We start from the raw sequence: 27,730 nt of genomic DNA on the forward strand, positions 1-27,730 counted from the left end.
TAAAAATTTTAAATAGTATTTCAACCTTTTCCATACAGAACACCTGCTCTATTACATTATTCATTCTGGATACACTAAAAAATGATCCATAAAAGGTGATGATTGTTACTGCGAACATACTCAACATTATAACAAAAAGCAATAAAGGTATCTGTGTGCGAAGTTCACTATAGTATCCATTGATTACATTTAATTCAAACCAAACGCACAGACCATGCAAGCCATCTGAAAGGAGCAAAAATAAAAATAAAAATTTAGTTATATAAAAATTTATAATAGGACATAAAGAAGAGGTCCCAAATGTGAACCTTGTGCAACCCTATCATAATGAGGCCTTTTTACAACACATACTAAGCATAATAACGCCGACGTATCCGATAATAGCATAAAGTTTGGAGACTCGAATGCGGTACCCAGCGCGCTCCCGTGCGATGGTGAGCGGCGCTAGTGAGAGCACTCGCATGATGCGCAGCACTAGCGCCAGCGGCTCGCCGACTGTGCAGCTTTGGGGACGCATGATCTCTGTAATATTTGCTTATTATACAGGGTGTCCCAAAAAGTAGTGATGAACGGAAGCTGGGAGGTAGAGGACCTAGAGGACTATCCGAATCACCCCCATGTATGTTATGCGATTTTTCGTATTTTCGGAGTTATGACGTATTTTTTCAATTTTTCACCTATCGCCGAGTACGATGAGATTTTCACTCATGGTGACGTCAATTATTGCGGAAGATGCTTGATTTTTTTTTGTGTGCTAAGCTGAAAGATAGGCCAATTCAGTATGGTAACATTTACTATCGTTAGATCTTTGAATGTAATAAAAAAAAAGAATTAAATGCCAAGAAAGATAAAATTACCCAGAATGTTGACCACTTCAAGGGCCCGTAAAAAAATAAAATAAAATAAAACTGCCACAATTTTGACGAAATAACCCGGAAATTCATAGTAGCAGAAGACATCATTAAAAATGATAAAAGGGCATTCAGACATTTAAAAGACAACTTTTTACGGTGATGTCGCACTTGCACAGAGCAACAGCGGGGTCATTTTAAAAATTTCTGGTAATTAAACACCTTGTTATTGGTTTTAATTTGTTTTTATTAATCATCATGTTAATTAAATTTTTGCACTTACCAAATTGAGATTTAAATTTTTCGATTGAAGCCTTCTGAATATTAAAATGAAATTTTCAGGGTAGCTACCTGATAAATAGAGCAAGTTTTTAAAAGCCAAACTGAAAACTTTTTTTTGGTGATTTTATTTTTTTACGGGCCCTTGAAGTGGTCAACATACTGGGTAATTTTATCTTTCATGGCATTTAATTCTTTTTTTTATTCCATTCAAAGATCTAACGATAGTAAATGTTACCATACTAAATTGGCCTATCTTTCAGCTTAGCACACAAAAAAAATCAAGTATCTTCCGCAATAATTGACGTCACCATGAGTGAAAATCTCATCGTACTCGGCGATAGGTGAAAAATTGAAAAAAACGTCATAACTCCGAAAATACGAAAAATCGCATAACATACATGGGGGTGATTCGGATAGTCCTCTAGGTCCTCTACCTCCCAGCTTCAGTATATCACTACTTTTTGGGACACCCTGTATTATATTTATATCTTGGTAGTGTATGTTTTAGTTGTTAATGGTACATGCTAATAAACATATTTTTTTAGTACACACCAAGTGGTTCGTAAGTTAGTTGAAAAATGTTTATAAGCACTAGCGTATTCTGATTCAAATTCAGGATTCTTTATATTATAATGAAGAATTTATAAATATAATAAATGTATATGTATATAATCATACCTAATCAACACTACAGAATGTTAATAACTACTCAACTCACGTCTATGTTGATGCAATGGCGATGTAAACCAAAACAGTAAAAGAATTACTAATATCTTACACTTTCATGTCTCTGTAAACTAATTCCTATGAACATAAAATATAGAGGTACCTACGTCACATGAAGGTAAATCATTACCATCACATTAGTATTCTATATACATATATATACATATATTCACATTAGTATGTGATGACTATCTATTCAGCATTACTTACGTATTTGTATAATTATGTACAAATGCACCACAGGAGAATTTCGTTCCTTATTTTTTAGAGTTATTATTCATTATATTATCTAAAGAATAAGATGCGCCCCGCGGTTTCACCCGCGTGTCTCCGCTCCTGTTGGTCTTAGCGTCATGATATATTATAGCCTGTAGCCTTCCTCGATCAATGGGCTTTCTAACGCTGAAATAATTTTTCAAATCGGACCAGTAGTGCCTGAGATTAGCCCGTTCAAACAAACAAACTCTCCAGCTTTATAATATTAGTATAGATAATCCCATTGACAAGCATTATAAGACCGCAATCTTCATGATTGTTACGTTATCGATCAAACAAACTTTATTTGCTTCAGCTTAATGTAAAGGTTATTATGTTTGTATGGGACTTTAGACTTTATTTTTCCTACTGAAATAATACACTCCGCCACACAGAAATCCATTTATTGAAATTAAATGATAATTTATTTGTCAGAATTGTGGTTACAAAGTTTTTATGATAAATTTCACATCCGCACGATTCGCCAACAAATTGGCATACAAATATTGATATTATTTTTTATCTTTCAAAAATACTCAGTAACTACTTTGTTCAGACGGATTTCAGGTCATTACAAATGAACCATGAGTTTCCCGATGTAAAACGTAGTATAGAATTTTCTATTTTAGAAAAGTATGACATATTTTTTTTGGATAAACTTACATGGATACTAATGCTACATGCATGCAAGGAATTTTATAGTTTAGATACTTGGAAAATGTTTTTGTTTACCAATATTTATTTATATTTCGTATCTTACTACTATAGGTAGGTACCTTTACCACAGCTTTAACCACATATAAAACAGTATTCATTTATCCATAAATTAAAAAGAACGAAATAAATTCTTAAAATTTCAAATTATCAAGAAAACAGTGTGATACAGCCAAATATTTTATATTTAATCTATTGATCCATTAGTTCACTTTGAACTGGACAACAATAATGAGATGAGCAAGGACGGCACCAAGGGTCTGAAACAATTTCAAAAGTTCATATTATTATTGATATATCATATACCTTTTGAAAACATAGTTCTCGGAACCATTTGTTGAGTATTGCAGTGATATTTAAATACAATCCGCAACACGTGCTGAGCTTTGCATATGAGTGAGTGACCACTAACCGTCAAAAGTACAGCAAGAAACTGGTGACTTTTCTTAGACAGAAAAGAGTATAAACTGTTATAAGCCAAGCAAAGAATCCTCCGCGCTCTATCTATCTACGCCGTCATCTTATCTACACTATCTACGTACTCTCATATCGGCAAAGCTCAGCTTATGCCTCATGAAGTGTAGTAAATTACCTTAGCTAATAAAAACCGATTCATAGTGAAGACGCCGAGCGGAGAAAACGCCATCTCCATAGTGGATAACTCGTCGTAGAGCATTTCAAGTGGAACTGGAATGGAGTCGGTTACGTAGTCCGTTGTGGCGATACGACCCACTTGCAACTTAATAGCTTGCATCTGGAATTCAACATAAAATGACTGTAAATGTATCATTGGACGCTCTTCCAGGCAGCAAGCACCATCACTCTCCCACAATGGAAATAATACTTATTTCAGACATCATGGTAACCACCCAGCAAGAAGCTTTATTAATAAACTGTTTATCTCGAGAATAATTTTATTAAAGACGGGACCTAAACCATAAGCTTCTTGCCTAAACCCAAGCCTAAACCTAATACTATGACGTGTAATGATGTTTCCCGAATCAATTTTAGTGCATAAATAAAAACTATTTGCTTGCTTATTTGAAACTTACCTCAAGATCTATACCTCGGAAAGGTTCTATAATTACTATAAGGACAAGAGTATAGTACGACAAACTTGTGATATACAAAATATTCACAAAAAAAAGTGTGTGCGTGTAACCTTTACGCGCGATTGAAGTAAAACGCACATGTCAATATAACCTTGTTATTGAATATTATAAAATGTCGCAATTGTCAGAAAATTTATTTTTAATTTACTTATTTTAAAAGTAATAAATATACAAGTATATTTAGAGATTTTCAAAAAATTTTGCAATTTAAAATAATGTTTTTAAAACTGTTGAATTTTTCATTCACTTTGCTATTCACAATTGATCCGTTTGAAAATTTGAAAATAAATAATCCTAATTGATTATGATATTTGCCACTAGCTGGCGTATAAGTCAAGAAGCGTGTAGTATATGACATAATATACTTACAACCAATCAGAATTATTATTTTTAAATGGCGGAAACTACACAGCGTTACTTCCGTCAGAAAAAAAATCTGAGTTACTCCCTAGTCGCGCCTAAAGAAGTTTTACTTCAAAAATCTTCACGCTCAACTGTAATATTAAGTAAAAATTAGGTGTTGCTTAGATTTAATATCTATTTAAATAAATTGATGTATTTAAATAATTTGAATAGAACTGAAACCAGGTACTACCATAGGGCGTATTCAGAAAGAAAGCTTGAAACTTATAAGCGCTTATCGGCGCTTGTCATGTTCATATATTTTCCTGTCAGTGCTGGTAACCCGCGCAGGAAAATATATGAACATGACAAGCGCCGATAAGCTCTTATAAGTTTCAAGCTTTCTTTCTGAATACGCCCATAGAAATCTAAATAACAAGACACATAGAAGTGCTATAATGTCATAATTCGTATGAAAACCGCTGTCGCCAAAATCAACACATTCAAACCGAAAGCTAAACAGTACACACAAGTAAACTATGCCTTTTATTGGACAGCTTGATTTTAGTGAAAACTAACTTAACTATTAAATTAAGCTTTTGAATATGTATCCTAACGCACGAATTTACGGTTTATTTTAGAATAACATCCCTAAGTATATGAGACTTTTTGCTCCAATACGAACAAACGTGATAATAAGAATGGTCGACTGTGTCATTCATTGTTATTTCGATTACTGGTGACACTCGTAATACTTGTAAATATTCTATAATTTTAAGGAAAAACGGTCATATTTCTAAAAAAAAATATTTTCCGATGAAATATTATTCCTTTATAAGTATAATTACAACTTGTGGAAGAATTTCCGCAATGGGAATTGCTGAAACACACCATGTATACACTCATACGTCTCCAGAGCAACTGAACAGTGACGAATGCACTGGTGATATGAAAATCACCTGAGTGGCGACAAGGTCACGCAGGCTTACGACTTCTAGTGTCTTGTTATTTAGATTTCTATGGGTACTACACATAAATAGTGGCATTTGTTACTTTGCACACCAAAACCAAAAAAAGTCATAATAGTTGCTCTTCTATCGTTCTTGATATGTCCCCTGGTGGTTCAATTGACCCATATTTTTTTCCTATACCGGCTTGTAGTCTATAATATATATATATATATATATATATATATATGTATATACATTTGTCGAATTCTGATGAGTTTAGAAGTTACGAGGGAACAGATGAACATACATACATACATAATTACATAGCCTGTCAAAATAATAACCCTCCTTTTCCTTTGCCGTAGTCGGGTAAAGGTACCTACATACTTACGCGAAACAAATTCGAATGCAATTTCTGTTATGCGAGCTGTAAGGCATATGTATATAAAGAAAACTGTATATTCGTTGCGTCGGTTCATCGTCGTAAACATTTTTCGTAAAAAAAACAATTTTTGCTCAATATCTTGTAGCCTCTTATTGGCTGATTGAGTAAACGCCGCGGCCAATGATGGGATATATTCTAAAATAGGAACATATGGTATTAGGTACCTACTATCATTAATAGACCTGCCAGTTTTGGAGATCAGAGGAGTTACCATGATTTCATAAAACAGTATTATTTCCAGTGTGGGAAAGTGATGGCACTAGATGATCTATAGCTCTGTCCTTTTTCCACATTGGAATTGTTACTGATTTAAAACATCATCGTAAACCCCCTGGAAACTAATAGGTAGATATTTAAATATTCCTTTTCATTAATCAGTCAAATATTAAAATGAATGGTATTTTACTTTCTTCAGACAAATTTAAAATTGCTTGATATCATAATGTAAAGAAGTTCCATACCGAATTCCAGCAAGTCAGCCGTGTCCTGTAGCTCTTCTCGAACGATACGTATTTTGGACATAATTTCCTCGTATACAATGAATACATACGTCTTTATTTTTTTTATTTATTTAATAAGGTGCACACCACAGCTGACAATTTTGCCTCGATAAACACAAATTTAATTACATGTTGCGGTGAAATGCCAACCAATTAATTGTATGCACACAGCATAGTTGAGGGAAAAAAAATTATTAAAAATTACATTAATTAGCACAATTCATAGATCAAGTAAAATAATTTCCAAAAATACATGTCATAAAATAAGTTGAGAACACACTGCACTGAACACACTAGTATATAGTTCATTTGTCGTATAATAATGTTATATAAGACTATTCCTGTGAATGCTGTGAAACATCTTTTATTTATTTAGACTCTAAAGGAATACTTTTAAACTCAAAAATTGAATTTAAAATTTCATAACTACGTAATAAATCTTATGAGGGATTTTATATTAAAAGCGTACTACCATTGAACAGATATTGAAAGCACCATATTTGTGATTGTATAGAAATGTTGCAGGCTCTGCTTACTTGGATCATAATATTTAACGTAACATAAGTACTAATTTTACATAAGTAAGTAGTTTCACAATATTCGTAAAATTGAGACGTTTTGGGCTAGGCAAATGAAAAAAGTTTCATTCGCTCGTAATAAGACTGGTTAGATAACTAAGATAACTTACCAGAATATCCTACAATGTAAATGTAGCGTATAAAACTTACTACATCTTGAAAAACTCTAGAAATAATCATAAATATGATTATTTTTCTGTCTTTAATATCAATATCTTTTTTCTCGTTCGCAGAAATAGTCTGTAAAATGCTGATAATGTAATTTCTACGTATATTTGTTTGGATACATTAGCAAAAAGTGAAATTAAAATTAAAATTTTAACCTTTTCTGTATAGAAAACTTGTTCAATCACATTGTTCATTCTTGATACACTAAACAATGAACCGTGCAAGGTGATGATTGTCACAAGTGACGTATTTAAAAGGTCCACAAATAAGAATAAAGGACTTTTTGTAAAAATTGCACTCCAATTTTTTATATTTGAATACATATCAATCCAAATGAAGAGACCACGCAAAAAATCTGAAAGAATAGTACATTTATTACAACTAAATTAGAAGTAGGTATACAAATAAATGTTTAAGTAGCACGACATTGATAAAACAAATAAAGAGGTCCAAAATGTAATCCTTGTTAGGCTATTTGCGATATTTAAAGCTTTAACGACACTTACTCAATAAAATAACGCAAAAGTATCCCACATACGCATAAAGTGTGCAGACTCGAATGCGGTACCCGGCGCGCTCCCGTGCGATGGTAAGCGGCGCTAGTGAGAGCACTCGCATGATGCGCAGCACTAGCGCTAGCGGCTCGCCCACTGTGCAGCTTTGGGGACGCATGATCTCTGTAATATTTGCTAATTATATAATGTTTATATATAGGCCTGCGTATATTGGCATGTTTAAGTCAGATTTAGGATTTATATATTGATTAAGTTATTAAAATAACGTAAGTAATATGTATAGCGAGAGGAGTGTACAATCATACCTTAATATTATTATCAACAGTAAAGTTGATGTTGTTGATTAGTGTAGTCTTTGTTGATGTTTAATAACATAATATGACAATGTAAACCAAAACAGTAAAAGCATTACTAATATATTTTAGAAATAGTAATTACTGTCGTAGGTATCTCTCTAAACTAATTCTTATCAACAGAAAATATAGAGGTACGTCACATGAAGGTAAATCATTAACATCACATTAGTATAAATATGTGATGTCTATCTATTCAGCATTACTTACTTCTTCGTATAATTATGTACAAATGCACCGCACGAGAATTTCGTTCGTTATTTTTTCGAGTTTTTATTCACTATTTGTATAAATCTAGAGATAAACCCATAGACAGAGATTCATGTTAGGTAATAATATAATCTTAGCGTTCAAGAAATAGATGCGTCATGATTATTACGTAAAACTCACGGCACGTAAGTTTAGCGCTCACCTTGAAGCGGAGGGGATCTATTTGAACGAAATAAAGGCGAACTTGCCGTAAAACATTTCACCGATAGACTTACGTGCCGCGACTACTACGTAATAAATCAATTTCTTATTTTTATATATCTTAACGTAAAGTCAATTATGTTTATGTATATTGTATATTCTGCATCAGAAAAAAAAAGACGGGTTGCACTCCGGGAGTGCTGGCAGAAGTGAAAACTTGATTATTAACGTTGAGCATGTTTGATATCCATCCGTCTTACGCTTTTTCGATCAGGTCACGTGTCCTGACGCGATTTTAAGATTTTATAGGTACCCAACGCCGCTAAAGAAGTTTTCACTTCAAAAATGTGAATGTATTGACGAAAATATGATTTTCTTTTCCAGCTCCTTAAAATGTACGTATAAAAATGTGACTTGTCCACATTACATGTGAAAAAGAATTTATTTTCCGTGAACTATTCACAGACAGGCAAACGCCAAAACAAATCATAGGACATACTATAATGTTCTTGGATTGTTTGGAAATCATTTGTTTATGGATATGAATACGTAGCGTCGAATTTAACAGTTTACTTTACAAATTTTAGGTAAGCAATAAATTACTCTCATTTCGCTATAATTTTGCAATATTTTTATGTTCATAAATTAAAACAATAGAAGAAGGGTACAAACGTTTATTTTTTTTTTTATAAAACTACTTGACAAAATAAAATAAAACTTGTAAAAGGTACAATAGGTAATCATTTCATAAAAATGATCAGAACGTTTATATGGCGCCTTTCTTACCGTCTTCTAATTTACTTGTTGTCTGTTGAGATAGGAAACATTTTTAATCAATGGCACAAAAAATTTCTATAAGATCAAAAGCCACATCTTATTGAACTCTATTAAACGGGGAAACAATGATCGCATGTTTATTAATTTTTCCATTTATTTCTTGCATTCGTTTATTCATTTTTCCAAGCTTGAAATTTCAAATTCATCAGAAAATTTATTAGCAAGAAAAAAATATAGATGCAGCCAGAACGAAATATATTTTAATTTCGTCTATTGAATTTGTCCATTAGTTCACTTTGTGGACACAAATTGAACAACAATAATGAGATTAGCAAGGACAGCGCCAAGGGTCTGAAACAATTTAAAAAAAGATTATATTCTTATTGATATATTAAAAATATACACACATTTCTCGGGACCAATTGTTGAGTATTGCAGTGTTATATTTTTCCGCCATAAGTACAGCCAGAAACCACTGAATTTTTGCACCACTATTCAGGCTAACAACAAAGTCAAGCAAAGAATGCTCCACGATTAAAGCCGTCAGTCATCTACACTATCTAATATCTATGTTCTCTCACACAAACGCACAGCTTAAGCCTCATGGACTGTAGTAAATTACCTTAGCCAATAAAAACCGATTCAAAGTGAAGACGCCGAGCGGAGAAAACGCCATCTCCATAGTGGATAACTCGTCGTAGAGCATTTCAAGTGGCACTGGAATGGAGTCGGTTACGTAGTCCGTTGTGGCGATGCGACCCACTTGTAACTTCATGGCTTGCATCTGGGATTCAACATACAATTATTCTAAAACGATCATTATGTTCTTGTATGCGCTTGTATGAATTATAGATAAGAGTAATTTGCCTTTCATTTAGATACCTATAAATAGGCAAATAGCATGACTTATGGTAGCTAGCTATCGCCACGGTACTCTGAAATTCTGGATGCATGTCTAGGGGAGTCATGATGTTTCGTTTTTGATACATTGATGTTTATTAAACTAGTTAGCTTGAGAATAATTTAACTATAAGGACGTGCCTAAACCTATACTGTGTGTAATATTTTTTAGCGGTATTGGTGCATGAATAACTATTTGCTTGCTGTTACACTCACCTCAAGATCTATACCTCGGAAAGGTTCTATAATTAGTACAAGTACAGCAGTATAGTACATCAAACTTGTGACGTACAAAATAGTCACAGTAAAATATTCTCCGGAAACTGTAATGTTAAGAAAAAATTAGGAATTTTAAATTGTTCTTAGTCAAATTATACTTTATGGACCCTCTTCACAATGAGTAGTGTTGGCTGTGTTGGCCCAACAAATGATCGTCGATGTTTGCTGCCACAACAGAAAATGACGGCCGATCATAAACATTTAGGCCCTCTACATCTACACCGTGCACCGTCGTGATTGCCCCTACTTGCCCAGCGCTGCCTATTGTAAAGAAGGATCATTAAATAAATTGGACAGCATTTTAGGCAAGATGAGAATTCATGTATCTTTTATATTTTAACAAAAAACGAACACCTTCATATTGATGGGACTAAATAAAATTTAAAAGTGTACAACTAAAGTTCTGAGGTAACAAACCCAAAAATAAACAGTGTTTTCCTCATATTTTTGAAGTCGGTTGAAAAGGAAACACTTACGCCAAAAAAATTCGAATGAAATTTCTATGATGCGAGCTGTAAGGCATATGTATATAAAGAAAACTGTATATTCGTTGCATTGGTTCATCTTCGTAAACATTTCTCGTAAAAAAATCAAATTTTGTCCAACATCTTGTAGCCTCGTATTGGCTGAATGAGTAAACGCCGGTGATGAGATATATTCTAAAATAGGAACATATTGTAGTATTAAAGTTTTTATTGTCATTAATGGACCTGCCAGTTTTGGAGATGGGCGATGGCGCTAGACGATCTATATGTAGTTCATTTTTCCACACTGAAATTAATACATAATTAAAAACATCATCGTACGATATTTATACGTGGTACGATATCTGTACCCCGGTACGGAAACTCATAGCACAGATAATATACCTAATCTATACTAATATTATAAAGCTGAAGAGTTTGTTTGAACGCGCTAATCTCAGGAAGTACTGGGCCGATTTGAAAAATTATTTCGGTGTTAGATAGCCCATTCCATCCAAGAGGAGAGGAGTCACGCGTGAAACCGCGGAGCGTAGCTAGTACCTGATAACACAGACTAATAATAATATACTACGTGCTGATAAGTTGAAATATTTTTTTTCTTTAATCAGTTAAATTTTACTTTCTTTAGTTCAGACAAATTTAAAATTGCTTGATGTCATAATGTAAAGAAGTTCCATACCGAATTCCAGCAAGTCAGCCGTGTCCTGTAGCTCTTGTCGAACGATACGAATTTTGGACATAATTTCCTCGTATACAATGAAAACATACGTCTGCACTGAACACACTAGTATATAGTTCATTTGTCGTATAATAACGTTGTATAAGGCTGTGCCTGTGAATGCAGTGAATCATCTTTCATTTATTTTGACAAAACCTGTACTGACTGACTGACTGTAGCGTGTATGTACATTACATAACTAACTACGTAATTCATTTTATACTAAACTAGCGGTCCGCCCCGGCTTCGCCCGTGGTACATATTTACGTTTTCTCTACATAAGAACCATCCTCGTACTTCAAGGAAATATAATAAAAAAAAAGAATTATCGAAATCGGTTCAGCCGTTCTCATGTTATGCGCTTACCAACACATTTTGGGATTCATTTTTATATTATAGAAGTGTGCTAGCTACACAATGAGCAGGTATTATATAAAATAATACTAAACTAATGTAAAATTTTAAATAATCAAAATAAAAAAACCGGCCAAGTGCGAGTCGGGCTCGCGCACAAAGGGTTCCGTAGCAGCAAATATAATAAATTACAGTTAAATCAACCTATCTCAAAAACTATAAGAGATACTTTGATCAAACCAAAAATCGTTGAAAGAGTTAATTAGCATGCATCACCTCTATTTTTTTTAGAATTTTATACCCCGTAGTTATAAAAATAGAGGGGGGGGGACATACTTTTTACGACTTTGAGAGCTGATATCTCAAAAACCGTTCACTTTAAGAAAAATGTTTTTTAGAAAACTTTATATCATTTTAAAAGACCTTTCCATTGATACCCCACACGGGTATGTACATCGAAAAAAAAAATTTCATCCCTCAGTTACATGTATGGGGGGCCCCACCCCCAATTCTTTTTTTTACTATTTAGTGTCATATTTTTGTAGCGGTTCATACAACACATATTCCCATCAAATTTCATCACTGTAGTACTTATAGTTTCCGAGTAAATCGGCTGTGACAGACGGACAGACGGACAGACGGACAGACGGACATGACGAAACTATAAGGGTTCCGTTTTTGCCATTTTGGCTACGGAACCCTAAAAAGAGAGGGGTGTCACTGCGGGAGTGCCGGCAGAAGTGAAAACTTGATTATTAACGTTGAGCATGTTTGATATCCATCCGTCTTACGCTTTTTCGATCGTCACGTGTCCTGACGCGAGGTTAAGATTTTATACCCAACGCCGCTAAAGAAGTTTTCACTTCAATAAAACTGGCCAAAATTGAATTGTTGGGAGCTCTGCTATAAACATTTGTCGCAAAATTTAGGGAAGTAATTTCACAATGTTCGTAGGAGTTTTGAACTCGATGTTTTTCATTAGCTCACAATAAGACTAGTTAGATAACTAAGATGACTTACCAGAATATCCCAAGATGTAAATGTAACGTATAAAATTTAATATATCTTGAATAACTCTAGAAATAATCATAAATATGATTATATTTTTGTTTTTTGTGTCTGAACCTTTTGTTTTATTCGCAGGAATAGTCTGTAAAATATTAAAAAATGTGATTTATTTATTAATATGTTATTTTCGTTTTGATACATCACAATTGTTATTTTAAACAGAAACGAAAGTGAAATTACACTAAAAAAATACCTTTTCCATGAAAAAAACTTGCAAAATTACATTGTTCATTCTTGATACACTAAACAATGATCCGTTCAAAGTGATAATCGTCACAAGTGACGTAATTGAAAGGTCCAAGTAAAAGAACAAAGGGGCATTTCTAAAAATTACATTATAATAGTTTTTGTTTGAATTTATATCAAGCCATATAAAGAGGGCCCGAAAAAAATCTGAAAAGAAAATATCTATAATGCTTTAAATGAAGATGGATGTAACTATTAAAAGTAAATCAGAGGTTTTGAAGTACATATTACAAAGAAATGATTCGCAAAAGATTGATAAAACAAATAAAGAGCTCTAAAAAGTGATCCTTGTTTAGGTAACTATTATAATGATATATGATTTTAAAGACACTTACTCAACAATATAACGCAGAAGTATCCCACGTATGCATAACGTTTGCAGACCCGAATGCGGTACCCGGCGCGCTCCCGTGCGATGGTGAGCGGCGCTAGTGAGAGCACTCGCATGATGCGCAGCACTAGCGCCAGCGGCCCGCCCACTGTGCAGCTTTGGGGACGCATGATTGGCTGTATTTTTTTTTATTATAATATCAGATGTGATTAATTGTTTTATTTTTCAGGGAATTTAATAAATCGTAACTTGTCGACTCGTTGAAACATCGAATCATACCTATAAAATATCACCTCACTTAGTTTTTTTTCAAAACAAACAGTAAGGAATTAATATCGGGTAGGTATATATCGTAATTGCAGTCATATCTCTTTAAAACAAATTCCTATCAACAGACAGTATGTTGAACACTAATTACTGTTACATTGCCACAATGTATACTGTATAGGTATGTGATTTAGTCGGTATCTAATAGCCGGGTCCAGTAATTGATTTGGTCGAGGAAACCACGCGCAAATAACGTCCAAACAGACCGAGCTGCCTCGCGCGGAAAATGCTTCCCGAGGCTGCTAGCTCTGTGTGGACCCGCCTATTCAATATTACCTACTTCTTTATATATGTCGTATAATTAATTATCCATTAAAACATTGTTTCTTATATTCAAATATCATATTTTTTATTTAAAATAGATATAGTTATTATAACGAACAAAGAATAGTTTTTTGTTTTTAAAAACAATTTTTATTCAATATCTCTGCATAACATTTTCAAACCTATCGTTAAACGTATTACCTTTCTAAAAGCGTAGTAACACTTGTATGTTATTACTTATTATTAATTGTGTGAAATAAGTGGAAATAATGAATTTATACAAACCGTATCACATATTTGTAACAAAATGATACCAAATTACGGATTACCTATATTATTTACGTCAATGTAACGTAAAATATTCTGTAGATATGAATACGTTTGATGGAGATATGAAAGTAATTACTATTTATATAGGTTAAAATAATATGAGATTTAGAATAGATATTGGATTATTTTTAAAAGCATTACTGGTTATATATCGTAACCACATTATCTTGATTCAGTGTGGGTAAACCAGAAAAGGCGCGAGTATACTTTTATATATATATACTATGTAATATAAAACATAATAAAAATGCCTCTCTATTGCTAGTTGAACCAAATTTACCACAATTTTATTTTTAAGTCACTTGAAATACAAAGATTGCTAATACCTACAGTGCAATTAGTTAGTCTGACACCATTGATACATATTAGGCTCATATCGTATAGGAGGTAGCAACGTTGACAAGAGAGAATTTTAGAATACTTACTTGGTTCTTTGATATACTGTTTCTCTTCCTATTTCGGTTAGAGTCCGGGCTGTCTGGCTGGCCACAGTGGTTGCGTTTATTAGTCCGCATCTTATCTGCACAGGAAAATATTCTTAATTTAAAGTCATTTTTAATTTTTTGCCATAATTTTTTTATTGCAAGACGTTTTTTTTCGTTGTTCAATAGGTGCCATGTGCAATTTTTTATTTCAAAATAATTAAAATCGCATCGAAATAAATGATTTTAAAGTTAAGTATACATATATTCCTGTGCGCACTAATAAACGCAACCACCTACCGCCACCCTGACAGCCCGGACTCTTACCGAAATAGCAAGAGAAAAAGTATATCAAAAACCCAACTATACTAAAATGACTTTTTTTAAAACGTTGCTAGCTCCCGTACCAATATTGCAGATCATGCGTCCCCAAAGTTGCACAGTGGACGGGTCGCTGGCGCTAGTGCTGCGCATCATGCGAGTGCTCTCACTAGCGCCGCTCACCATCACACGAGAGCGCGCCGGGTACCGCATTCGAGTCTGCAAACGTTATGCGTACGCGGGATACTTCTGCGCTATTTTCCTGAGTATCTGTCGTTAAGAGTTAAGATTGGACTAACAGATTCAATTAAATTTTAGGACAGCTTTTCCAAATTCAAAACAATTCATCTCTTCTTATTCTATATAACTTATTATTAACCCCCACTGATTATCTTATTGCTATATCTAGTTATTTTAACAACTCCTCATATTATATCCTGCCAAATAATAAACACAGCTGTATACCTGAAATAGGTATTAATTAAATTAATATTAACTTTAACAACTACTTGCTGATGTGATTTTTTTTAGATGTCTTACACGTTTACATCTCATCGTTGGAGACAGATTCCAAAAACGAATATGTCGAAAAACTAAAAAATTTGCCCTTACTGTGGCTTTTAAAAATTTTAGATGTGTCACTGGGGACAATTATCACTGGGCTTGGAGCATTGTTCAGTATATCAAGAATGAACAATGTAATAGAACAGGTCTATTATATGGAACAGGTAATGTTGGTGAATGATTGAGAGAGGTGAATATCACAAGACTTGTACACTGCACAGTCATACGGCCTACCATCGGTATATGTGTACCTACCACGCCAAAATTATGACGTCGTTTGTTTGTGTCGTATTTTTACGTGCTTTGTGTATGCAAAATTATAAGATCTTTAAAGATTAGTACACCAACGGTGTATATTCATAGCAATTGGTAAACCAACGGTGTATATTCATAGCAATTGGTTGTGTTGCAGGTGTTCCCCGCACACAGACGAAAAGAAGTGAATAATAAAAACAAAAGGCTTATCCTATTTATGATTATTTCGAGAATTTTATTAGATGGACCTCATTTGGTATATACGGGTTTTGTCGATAAAATAGGTCAGAAGAAACATATTGATCTTATTTATAAGACGTAAACTGTCTAAAAAATTTTACCATACCTTTTTAGGGCAAACATCATTAAGAATTTTAATATTCTTCATTCGGAGATCAAAGTATTAAAATAGTTTTTTTATAGAAATAGGCTGGTTCGGCTTTTTCTCTAGTCGCCTAAAAATCACAGTAGTATGTGCGGTGCAAGCATATGTATTTGCGTTGTATGAAGAAATGTTATCTAAAATACGTATAGTTCGAGAAGAACTACAGGATCTGGCAGACCTATTGGAATTTGGTAGGAAATTTTTCATTTTGTTTACGTAAATCTCTATGAGCTTAATAAAATACTAAATCGGTTTTCATTTTAGAATACATCCCATCATCGGTCGCATTTACGGAATCAGCAAATATAAGGTTACGAAAGATTGAAGAAAAAATTGATTTTTTAAAAAAAATATTTGGCAAGATGAATCAAAGCAACCAATATACTGTCTTTTTTATTTACATCAACATTATTACCCGGTTAATAGAAACTGCGTTCGATCTTTTAAGGTGTAAGTTAAGTGTTGCTTTCAAATATAATGGCTATGGTATACCACACAGGTCCACCTGTACAGAACAGGTAAACTGTAACATGTGTGGTAATAGATCAGTTTATTTTTATATTTAGCCCATGTTCGCTTAACCTGCGCAGATATATTTATAGCCTTGGCGTGTACCTCTATAGCTTACGTAATACGGCGACGTAATCAATAAAATATAAATTTTCCTTCCATGGCCCTACGAGTACGGCCCTAGTAGTAGTAGATAATTTTCATTCATTTTACAGTTGGTCCCGAAGGTCTAACCGTGATTTTCGCGTTTCGTTTTTTATTCTTGTTACACCATAATTTTGTCCTGGTTATATTTACTGAGCCTTTCCATGGAATAAAGATCGAGGTGAGGATCATCTTATTCCGTTTTAATATTGCTCTTAGTATATATCATATATATCATATATATCCTATACCTATATCATAAATCCCTATATATCATAAATTGAACAAAATAAGCATGTTATTTCTTCTGGCTTCAAATTTTAAGACTTTAATAATGTTATAAAAGATCTCGATTATCGAAACAATAATTGACCCCCGAAAACTAACCTTTATTATTTTAAAATTAAACCTAGCCTGGGTGACGATACAACTTACCTACTTACATATTCTCAGTTGTCACTTATTACATACTATATAAACAATATAATGATACATATTATACAATATATGTAATAGTTAATTTCATGTTGATATCCAGATACAAGCCTTAAAGTTGCAAGCGAGTCGCATCGCCACAACGGACTACGTAACCGACTCCATTCCATCGCCACTTGAAATGCTCTACGACGAGTTATCCACAATGGATATGACGTTTTCTCCGCTTGGAATAATTACAATAGATCGATCTCTACTAGCCAAGGTTTCCATTCTATTCTGATTTTAATTATAAATCTTCAATCAAGAACTATATTTTAAATCTTATGAACAGAAGATATTTTTTTTTAAAAATAGAAAAAAAATCGATCACGAGGCGGGATTCGAACCCGCGTCTTTCGCCATACCGAGGCCACACTTGATCCCTCGGCCACCCGTGATCCCGCCAGAGCAATCGAATTTATTCTACGCTTTCGGATTTATGTGTCAGGTACACTACGCCGTCTTTTGATCCCTCTTTAAGAATTTTGTCTTTTCCGTAAAAAAATCTCAATTTATAAAGCTATGCAACAAATTATCTTATCAAGTTTTATAATTGTTTCAGACCCTGGGTGCTACAATTTCCTATCTCGTTATTGTTCTTCAGTTCAAAGTTGACTCAGGGAAGATCTAGCTTTGTTATAACTGTAATTCCTGGAAAAAGAGAAGATCTGTTACTACATACCTATTGTCACATTGTGATAAAGTTGATATTGTCTATATATTTAAATACCTATCTTTCTTTAACCTTCTTTAACAAGCATAACCTTGAATAAAAGTTTGAAAGCTTCTAATTTCGTTTTTAATTTCTTAGTCCATTGAAGTTCTAAGTACATTTTAGAAGATGCAATATTAGGTACTTTTTTTATTTTGAGAATACATATATCTCTTAAACTACATACATATATATATATATATATATATATATTTACATCATACAACCTTTTTGGCGTCATGCACGTCGTGCATTATTACGACGTCCCCCAGTTTCGCTTGCTTTTTTTAACATGTGTTAATGAATATTGCTTAGTTTTTCAATAGCCAGCTCCGTGGGGTACGTCATTTTCGGATAATTAAATTTTTCGCGATATTCTTCTTGCGTTCGTGCCGCAACATTTTTGAGCCCCGAACCATGGTCATAAATTATAGGCGTCCTGGATATATTGATCGTGATTTACCTATTGCATCGACTATCTAGCGTCCTCATTGATAGCATGAACGGCATTTGTGAGTGCGACGTTGCCAGATTTCGGTTTACTATATCTTTCTTTTATTAACGCTTGTCTTTTCATTTATACCAATTTAGTCAGATCTATACATATACGGATGCACATTATTTTTATATCATTAAAAAATAATCTATCTACACGTATTAGTAACAATGGATTTTGATAAAGTTTAGTACACAAATCTATACTAATATTATAAAGCTGAAGAGTTTGTTTGTTTGTTTGTTTGTTTGAACGCGCTAATCTCGGGAACTACTGGTCCGATTTGAACAATTCTTTCGGTGTTAGACAGACCATTTATCGATTAAGGTTATAGGCTATCATCACGCTACGACTAACAGGAGTGGAGTCACGGGGGTGAAACCGCGCGGAGCAGCTAAAGAAAATTAAGATAAAGAAAATTAAGCTCCTGTCTGTAATTTTTACATGAAAAATCGCAGGTAGTTGCTAAAATAACAAGCATTTAATTATGTACATGTTTATCTTGTCTATTTTTAATAAATTTAAGACAAATAGGTAGGTAATAACTTCATTTGTGGGTCAATAGGTATATATAGGTATGATAAAAATCGGGATTGTATCCTACCATGGCCTGAACCAATATTATATATGGATGTCAAATATTATATACGGACGTCCAATATCTATATACGGACGTCCAATATCTATATACGGATGCCTAATAGCTATATACGGACGCCTAATAGCTATATACGGACGTTCAATAACCTGACTACTTTAATTGTAAAAATACGGCACTATTTGCGGCAGTACTGTTTGGCTACTAACAAGCTACTGTATGATGGAAATACTGTTACCAATCGTGTTGCATCACTTGCACCATATTGGATTATTCCCATTTGTCCCCACAGATTTCCCAGGGATCAATGGGAATTATTGGCATTTAGTAGGAAGAAATATTTTTAGAGAGAAGAAGAAAGATTTTGAGAATATCCCACTAGATTTGAATTGAACATTCGTATAATATAGCAATTGGCCGTCCGTATAAAGCTATTGTACGTCCGTTCAATATAAACATATTATTTATGTTGTTATATTAACTGAAAGTTACGTTCGTGGTCTTTTCGCTTTAAATCTTATGGCTTATAAAGAATTTCACCCACTACCGTCGCTTAAATTTCCTCCAATTTGGTAACATTTTTCATTACTGCTCCACTCCTATTAGCTTTAGCGTGATATTATATAGCTTTTGGACTTCCTCAATAAATGAGCTATCCAACACTGAAAGAATCAAATTAATCAAATCGTACTAGTAGTTCCTGAGATTAGCGCGTTCAACCAAACAAACGAACTCTTCTGCCCCGTAGGTGATAGCTTGATAATATGTAGCCTATAGCCCGACCTCTTAGTAATATTCATGCAAAATTTCAAGTAAATCCATGCAGGAGTTTTTGAGTTTATCCCGGACGTACATACAGACAAACAGACAAAAATTCTAAAAACTATATTTTTGGCTTTTATATCGATTGTAGATCACGCCTCAAGTATTATTTTTAAAAAATATTCAATGTACAGTTTTGACTTTCCTACGATTTTATTATAAAATAAAATAAATGAATTAAAAAAAAAATGTTGTGTGGTTTTATGAAACCACGGTAAAAGTGAAACTTTCCGAACACTGCTTTATACCTACTCGGCAGCCGACCGTCACGCGACATGCGCTACACAGACCAAAAAGTTTGAGACGATGTAATAAAAGTTTCACTTTAAAATTGTTTTATTTCAGGCATGTAAATCCCATATTGTTTTTTATTATATGTATAGATATGGATTTACTAAACATTTTTGGCAGCTTTATCATCAGCAAACTCGGGCTCCTAATGATACGCAACGCGTACACCTCCTACGGCGAATATTGCAGTCAGTGGTAAATATTATGATTGTGATCTATTGTTGCGAACGAGCTGGCAACGTCGCAGTTGTGGACGCCAAATACGCGGAGTCGGAGTCAGGAAATCCCCGAGTTATACGACTGTAAATATACGCGCGACAGCAGCGCCTCATCTGCGCTAAGATTTCTTCTCGAACTTTTTAATATATTATTGCAGCCATTTAAGCGATATTTTGGCATCTATCGATATTTGTCCTACGGTTTGTTAGGACCAATAGGACGTAAATGCCACTGGCTATCAAAGTGGCGTCCAGTATTCGGACGCCAAAAGCAGGTGGACGCCAGTTTAAATGCATTTTTGTCTTCAGAGGACGGCTGTTTGTTTGAGGGATAAATATATATATATATATATATATATATATATATATATATATATATATATCTGACTAGCTGCTCCGCGCCGTTTCAGCCCGGTGGCTCGACCACTCCTGTTGGTACCTCTAGCCATCTACTGACACAAAACTCTTTTGCAAAATTATTGCCGACGTTCCTGCGTCTTACTAGATTTCTTCTTATTTTATTTTAAAATTCGAAAAGCTTTCAACCACCAAAGCAATATTTTAATTTCACTTTTTAATACTTATTATAATCTTACTAGCTGCGCTTCGCGGCTTCACCCACGTGGCCCCGCTCCTGTTGGTCTTAGCGTGAGAGTCATGACCATATCATGACTGTATCTCGTCTATTTCCTCTAATCTTTTAATTTGTACTTTTGTTTTCAGTTATCTTGAATGCGTAAAGACTCTATAAAAATTATATACACCATAATATACATTTAGTATAAAATGGCAAGGTATTTTTATGAATTTCCAGATGCAAACAATAAAATTGCAAGTGGGTCGCATCGCCACAACCAACGGACTACGTAACCGACTCCATTCCAGCGCCACTTGAAATGCTCTACGAGTTATCCATTGGTTATCCACCTATATTACTTGCTCTGTGTTATCCGCTATGGATATGACGTTTTCAAGTAAGGTACCTATTTAGCTTTTCTAACTCATACTGATATGAACGAAAAACGCAATATGAATATGTATTATAGCGCCCTCTAGTGTAAAGTTTAAAATTTAAAATAAGGTTTAAATTATTTTTAAAGTGAAACCACAAGTGAAACTTTTATTACATCGTCTCAAACTTTTTGGTCTGTGTAGCGCATGTCGCGTGACGGTCCAACCGTACGATAATTATCGTACAAATACGATAATTTTGTGCCTAAGTTTCACTTTTACCGTGGTTTCATAAAACTACACAACATTTTTTTTAAGTTAATTTAAAGGCAAACAAATCGGAAAATAAGATTAATCTCTTCGAATATAAGTACATTAGACAAATATATAACCAATGCTAATTGCTAACATAGCAAAATTTGTATGTTTAAGATATTTTCATAGCAGGTATAATAAGTATGTTTCTTTCACACAACGCCACCTAGTTTAAAAAACTGCAAAGCTTGTTATACAATAGTTATCAATTAAAATGTTCTAAAAAGGTTCTAAGATTGTTTATTCATTCATCTTGTTTCAGGCATTGGTTGCTGCTATTTCTTAACTTGCTATTGTCGTCCAATTCAAAGTAGATTAACGTCAAATCTTAAAATATTGAAATATGTATCCTTTACACTTCACCAAATTAATTTAAACACATTCCCAAACACCTTCATCGAAAATAAATAAATATTCACACATTTTCAATGACAAATCAAATTAAACTTTATTAATTAGAATATTTTTATGTAGTTTTAAAAGCAAAGCAATTAATTATTAATTTTCTATAAAAAAGCAATACTATTATTTAAAAATTAACACCTGAAACACTGCAAAGGAACCTTCATAGAACTTCAGTTGTTACTTACTGAACAACAGGATTTTTGCCTTCACTGATGTAAAGAGCTGGTGAACAGGTACCTTCTAGTGAAGCATGCTCCATCCTAGACTACATACAATATAGCAGATTAGATTGAGGTCAGGTGGAAATGAAAAATTATTTATTTCAGCAAAAAACACAATAACAATAACAAAGTGCTGCCTTTTTTGTTCATAAAAAATATTATAATTAAGATATCAGTAAAAAATAATAACAATGAAGACAAAGGAAACTATGATTGGATGCTATAATTATCTTAATGTACTTTCTAGTCTAGCCCTTATTTTAAGATATGTTGTATTCTATTATCTATGTGCCTATAAGCTAGTCTTTCCAGTTCCCACATCAACAAGCCTTCACTCAGGCTTCTTCTCAAACTTCTGCAAATAAATCTGTGTTAAATATTGATACTTTTTTATTTAATATGGCAACTTAGAATCTGCAATTATAAAAAAACAACTTTGTTTAAATTTTTCCATTTCATAATTGCAATCAATTGTTATATAATCCTTAAACAGGTAAACTCCATTTCCAATTTGAGCTCTTAATATTTATTTTCTTTATTATTATTGAAACCTACACTTACAGAATAAACACCTTCAAAGCTTCAACATAATGTACGCTATTCACCATGCCCTTCATATAAAATTTGCGAATCGGAAATCGGAATGTTATTTAACCATACCTACCAACACTTTTAAAATTCACTTAATTTTAAATATGTACCTACATGCTGCCGGCTGCGTGATTGAGTAATTAAAAACTTGCGTAATCTTAATTACGCATTAAAAATAAAACGCGTTGACTGTCGAAGTCACATCGAAGTAAATAAAAAAAATGTTCAATACATTAATCATTAATATATTTTATTTTTAAAGAAATAAATGTCATATTAAGTATTTTCCAATTGCTACAAATTAATAAAAAAAATCTGTATCCCAAAATAATTCAAAACACAAAACATATGTTTATTGTTTATTGACAATCAGTACAACAATCAAATTCATGACAATTGACATGAGTTCGCTCAGAGGAATAAGAGCGTTTTCACATTATCCGATCCGATATCGGATATCGGAAGCCGATAGCCGATATCCGATATCGGAGGGAAGTAAAATGTATGAAATATGTACCTGTCTTTCACATTGTCCGGTCCGATATCGGATATCGGAGCCGACATCGATATGCCCGTGAGCTATCGGACGATAATGTTCAGTGTTACCAACTCAATTTTCGAAAAGGCAGTATACCAACAGCAAAAAAGCACTAGTTTGTGTATTTTCAGTCATTTATAGGGCGCTAAATCTTAAAAAAAAATCCTTTGCTTTAACCTAAAACCCTTTCTATTAAAAGAAACCGTTTTTATTAAGAAAACACACATTTAAGGATTTATAGGCATTAAAAATACGATTTATACGGCAGCTATTTTAATTACCGTATAAAAATATACGGCAATTGGCTGAAGTAAACAAAAATATATTGCGTTCTTAAATTCAAATATCTATCTTCGAAAACATTAGTGTCTATCATCTTTATTTTATCTCATTCTGCCTCGCTCCTCCTCCTACTCGGATGTTGGTTGTGCTGTTTATTGTATTGTTGTCATTGAGTGCTTTGTTTTTAACCGACTTCAAAAAAAGGAGGAGATTTCACACCGATTTTATTTTTATTTTTAATTTACAACAAAGAATACAAAGTTTGAAAACTCTTAATTCTAAAATAATTGCTTATAACAATAAATTAATTTATGTATCTTTTTACTTACAGGAAATTACAACAATCATATTACAAATATATTTGAACGAGTTTCAATATTATTTTAGGATATTACAGTGTAATAAGAAAAAGAAAAGAAAGTGTGAACAAAGATTGTATCACTTAATAAATTTATCATAGGTACTACATGAACTTTTATAAATGTATATAGTGAAAAATGACTAAATGACTAGGTACGTCTTGCTGAAAATAGATTTAATAGATTTTGAAAGGTATTTTACTAATGTGTATTACTAAAACTATTAACTAATACTAGGTTGTAGTAGGTATTGAAATAAATTTATTTAATTTATAATGTATGTATATATATGTACATATTATACTATACAAATGACCGATATCAAAACTATTTAGTAAATAGCACATCTAAATATGTAATATGCAGTAATTAATGATATCAAATCTTTTTTACATTTTACTTTTCTTTTTTTGAAGTTGTTTTTTTTTAACGTAGTTATTTTTAATGTATGTAGGTACAACTATGATCTATCATTTGATTTTTTTTTAATTATACCGTTTTTTATCAACTGGCAATTTAGTTTAGTTTTCTCTTAAAATTTCTGGCAACACTCATGATGATATCGGAACGATTTTATCGGACAATGTGAAAGGGCAAATTGTATCCGATATCGGATATCGGCTATCGGCGTCCGATATCCGATATCGGATCGGATAATGTGAAAACGCTCTAATGCTCAAAGCTCAGAGCAATAAACCTATAGAGTACTTGTATCGAGCGTATAAAATTTACATATATTTGTTTCTCTCTATCTAAAGAAAACGTCGTATGAAAGAATGAGATAGCTATAGACTACAAGTTACGTTTCAACATAGTCATGGCACCATTTTTACTATAGGTACGTATTTAGATAGATAGAAGGTGATAGTGATGGGATGTGCTTCAATCGATAAAATCGTGAATGCATTTTGCATTTACGGTTTCGTGAAATAATAAATAATAAAAAAAAAACAAAATTAATCATTAATTTCAGCTGAATACATTATTTGTTTAATCCTACGAATATAATAAATGCGAAATTATGCGAGAATGGATAACTTTCTCTTTCACTGCCGAACCGATTACAATGAAATTTTGTACATACACACAATAGGATAGGTTTTATCCCGGAAATCCCACGTGAACGGGAACTGTGCGGGATTTTCTTTAAAAACGCGGGCGGAAAGCTAGTATATTATAAAATAAATTTTAAAACTTGAAATGTAACTAATTTAAAATAAAGTTGGAAATGATGATAAAGTTAAAGGAGTGAGGAGAAAGGCACAGTCAGCATGAAGGAATCATGCAGCATTTTAACAAGTTCATAAAAGGACAGTCTTAAAGAAAACACATAGTTACACATATTTTAAAGTAACTTATGTGTAAAAAAATTTCCAAATAAAAATTCACTCACACACAAATGCATTTATTATCTACAGGAACAAAAAAAAAACGTAAGCGTAAGATTGCACAATTCTTCTAGAGTATCCTTCTTGATAACACGCAGGCTCGAAATGCAGTGAACACAATCTAGAAAATTTCGACGGCGTCCAATCTACTCGTCTCATGTTTTATACCCATTTTTTATTTAGCTCTGGAAATCTAAAACAAAATGAATTTATTAATAATCTAAAAGAGAAAATAATAAACAACAAAATAAACAGATAAGTCAAATAAAACAACCACGTGGTATTTTTTATTTTCCTGCTGTAGAAAATTTACATCTATTATTTGCAACAACAACTACATATAAATCTGATATAAGAAACAAAATAAATAAATCAACGTTAATATGAAATAGATTTTTTGTCATAAATCGATAATATACGCTAGATATGTTACAACACTACGGTGGTAAACAAAATGCCAAACGTGATAATATTGTGACATTTTTTTTTAATTATTTAATTCTTTTGTATTCCACAACCCCATAAAGTGGGTAAATGTTACAGTTACAACATAAAATTATAAAAAAGCGCTTGATAAAACCTTCAAATAGGGTTAAAACATAAATATTTATCAATTTGCTGAAAATCACTTACCGATGGAAAGATATTTTTTCATTGTTTTCATCCAAAACTCCCATTCGACTAGTGATAGCCGGTAGCTAAACATACAATAGTCATTTTAGCACACTGACAAATAAAAAGAAACACTATACACTTTATATTTTCTAAATATTTCGTTAAAAACACTTGACGCACTGAGCCCACCAGCTGGTTGGAAAACAAACTGACTGCCGGCGCGCTACGTTTGAAGACAGTGCAGATACTCTATCGCTATCTCAATCTGGCTTATGCTGTTATTGACTAAGAGTAAGTAGATAAGAAAATATGTATTTTGTTCTGTCTCAATATAATATAAGATAGCGTGTTTCTTTTTATTTGTCAGTGTGCTAAAATGACTATTGTATGTTTAGCTACCGGCTATTACTAGTCGAATGGGAGTTTTGGATGAAAACAATGAAAAAATATCTTTCCATCGGTAAGTGATTTTCAGCAAATTGATAAATATTTATGTTCTAACCCTATTTGAAGGTTTTATCAAGCGCTTTTTAGGGTTCCGTAGCCAAAATGGCAAAAACGGAACCCTTATAGTTTCGTCATGTCCGTCTGTCCGTCTGTCCGTCTGTCCGTCTGTCACAGCCGATTTACTCGGAAACTATAAGTACTACAGTGATGAAATTTGATGGGAATATGTGTTGTATGAACCGCTACAAAAATATGACACTAAATAGTAAAAAAAAGAATTGGGGGTGGGGCCCCCCATACATGTAACTGAGGGATGAAATTTTTTTTTTCGATGTACATACCCGTGTGGGGTATCAATGGAAAGGTCTTTTAAAATGATATAAAGTTTTCTAAAAAACATTTTTCTTAAAGTGAACGGTTTTTGAGATATCAGCTCTCAAAGTCGTAAAAAGTATGTCCCCCCCCCTCTATTTTTATAACTACGGGGTATAAAATTCTAAAAAAAATAGAGGTGATGCATGCTAATTAACTCTTTCAACGATTTTTGGTTTGATCAAAGTATCTCTTATAGTTTTTGAGATAGGTTGATTTAACTGTAATTTATTATATTTGCTGCTACGGAACCCTTTGTGCGCGAGCCCGACTCGCACTTGGCCGGTTTTATTTATAAGTTTATGTTGTAACTGTAACATTTACCCACTTTATGGGGTTGTGGAATACAAAAGAATTAAATAATTTTTAAAAAATGTCACAATATTATCACGTTTGGCATTTTGTTTACCACCGTAGTGTTGTAACACATCTAGCGTATATTATCGATTTATGACAAAAAATCTATTTCATATTAACGTTGATTTATTTATTTTGTTTCTTATATCAGATTTATATGTAGTTGTTGTAGCAAATAATAGATGTAAATTTTCTACAGCAGGAAAATAAAAAATACCACGTGGTTGTTTTATTTGACTTATCTGTTTAGTTTGTTGTTTCTCTTTTAGATTATTAATAAATTCATTTTGTTTTAGATTTCCAGAGCTAAATAAAAAATGGGTATAAAACATGAGACGTGTAGATTGGACGCCGTCGAAATTTGCTAGATTGTGTTCACTGCATTTCGAGCCT

The 27,730-nt window shown here is 33.0% G+C and overlaps 2 protein-coding genes across 2 annotated transcripts; one reads left to right on the forward strand and one right to left on the reverse strand.

The window, feature by feature from the left end:
• Positions 1–2,677: 2,677 nt before the first annotated feature.
• On the reverse strand, positions 2,678–13,715 carry LOC149479057 (uncharacterized). Its single transcript, XM_089708866.1, has 8 exons — positions 13,365–13,715; positions 12,977–13,176; positions 12,736–12,865; positions 11,323–11,475; positions 10,635–10,817; positions 10,096–10,202; positions 3,421–3,582; positions 2,678–3,088 (listed from the first exon to the last, which is right to left on the reverse strand). The coding sequence occupies exons 1-8, from the start codon at positions 13,528–13,530 to the stop codon at positions 3,032–3,034; spliced, it is 1,158 nt and encodes a 385-aa protein (XP_089564992.1). The 5' UTR covers positions 13,531–13,715; the 3' UTR covers positions 2,678–3,031.
• Positions 13,716–15,122: 1,407 nt separating this feature from the next.
• On the forward strand, positions 15,123–18,031 carry LOC149479058 (uncharacterized). Its single transcript, XM_089708520.1, has 8 exons — positions 15,123–15,290; positions 15,556–15,752; positions 16,001–16,127; positions 16,267–16,419; positions 16,493–16,678; positions 16,954–17,063; positions 17,421–17,582; positions 17,922–18,031. Exons 1-8 carry the CDS (start codon positions 15,125–15,127, stop codon positions 17,988–17,990), a joined length of 1,170 nt encoding a protein of 389 aa, XP_089564646.1. The 5' UTR covers positions 15,123–15,124; the 3' UTR covers positions 17,991–18,031.
• Positions 18,032–27,730: the final 9,699 nt, after the last annotated feature.

This window comes from Colias philodice, chromosome 21 (genome assembly GCF_061535455.1).
Source record: "Colias philodice isolate Cphi_HAF_F1 chromosome 21, ilColPhil1 Martin Lab GWU primary, whole genome shotgun sequence".
NCBI classification, from domain to species: domain Eukaryota; kingdom Metazoa; phylum Arthropoda; class Insecta; order Lepidoptera; family Pieridae; genus Colias; species Colias philodice.

What these genes read in the sequence shown, in the direction of transcription:
- LOC149479058 (XM_089708520.1), top strand. Translation starts at nt 15,125, where the DNA reads ATGCGTCCCCAAAGTTGCACAGTGGACGGGTCGCTGGCGCTAGTGCTG. An exon ending in CTTCTGCGCTATTTTCCTGA is followed by an intron (nt 15,291 to 15,555) that starts GTATCTGTCGTT and finishes GATTTTTTTTAG; the next exon opens with ATGTCTTACACGTTTACATC. An exon ending in ATCGATCTCTACTAGCCAAG is followed by an intron (nt 17,583 to 17,921) that starts GTTTCCATTCTA and finishes TAATTGTTTCAG; the next exon opens with ACCCTGGGTGCTACAATTTC.
- LOC149479057 (XM_089708866.1), bottom strand. Translation starts at nt 13,530, where the DNA reads ATGCGTCCCCAAAGCTGCACAGTGGGCGGGCCGCTGGCGCTAGTGCTG. An exon ending in CTTCTGCGTTATATTGTTGA is followed by an intron (nt 13,177 to 13,364) that starts GTAAGTGTCTTT and finishes TTTTCTTTTCAG; the next exon opens with ATTTTTTTCGGGCCCTCTTT. An exon ending in ATCGGTTTTTATTAGCTAAG is followed by an intron (nt 3,089 to 3,420) that starts GTAATTTACTAC and finishes AAATTGTTTCAG; the next exon opens with ACCCTTGGTGCCGTCCTTGC.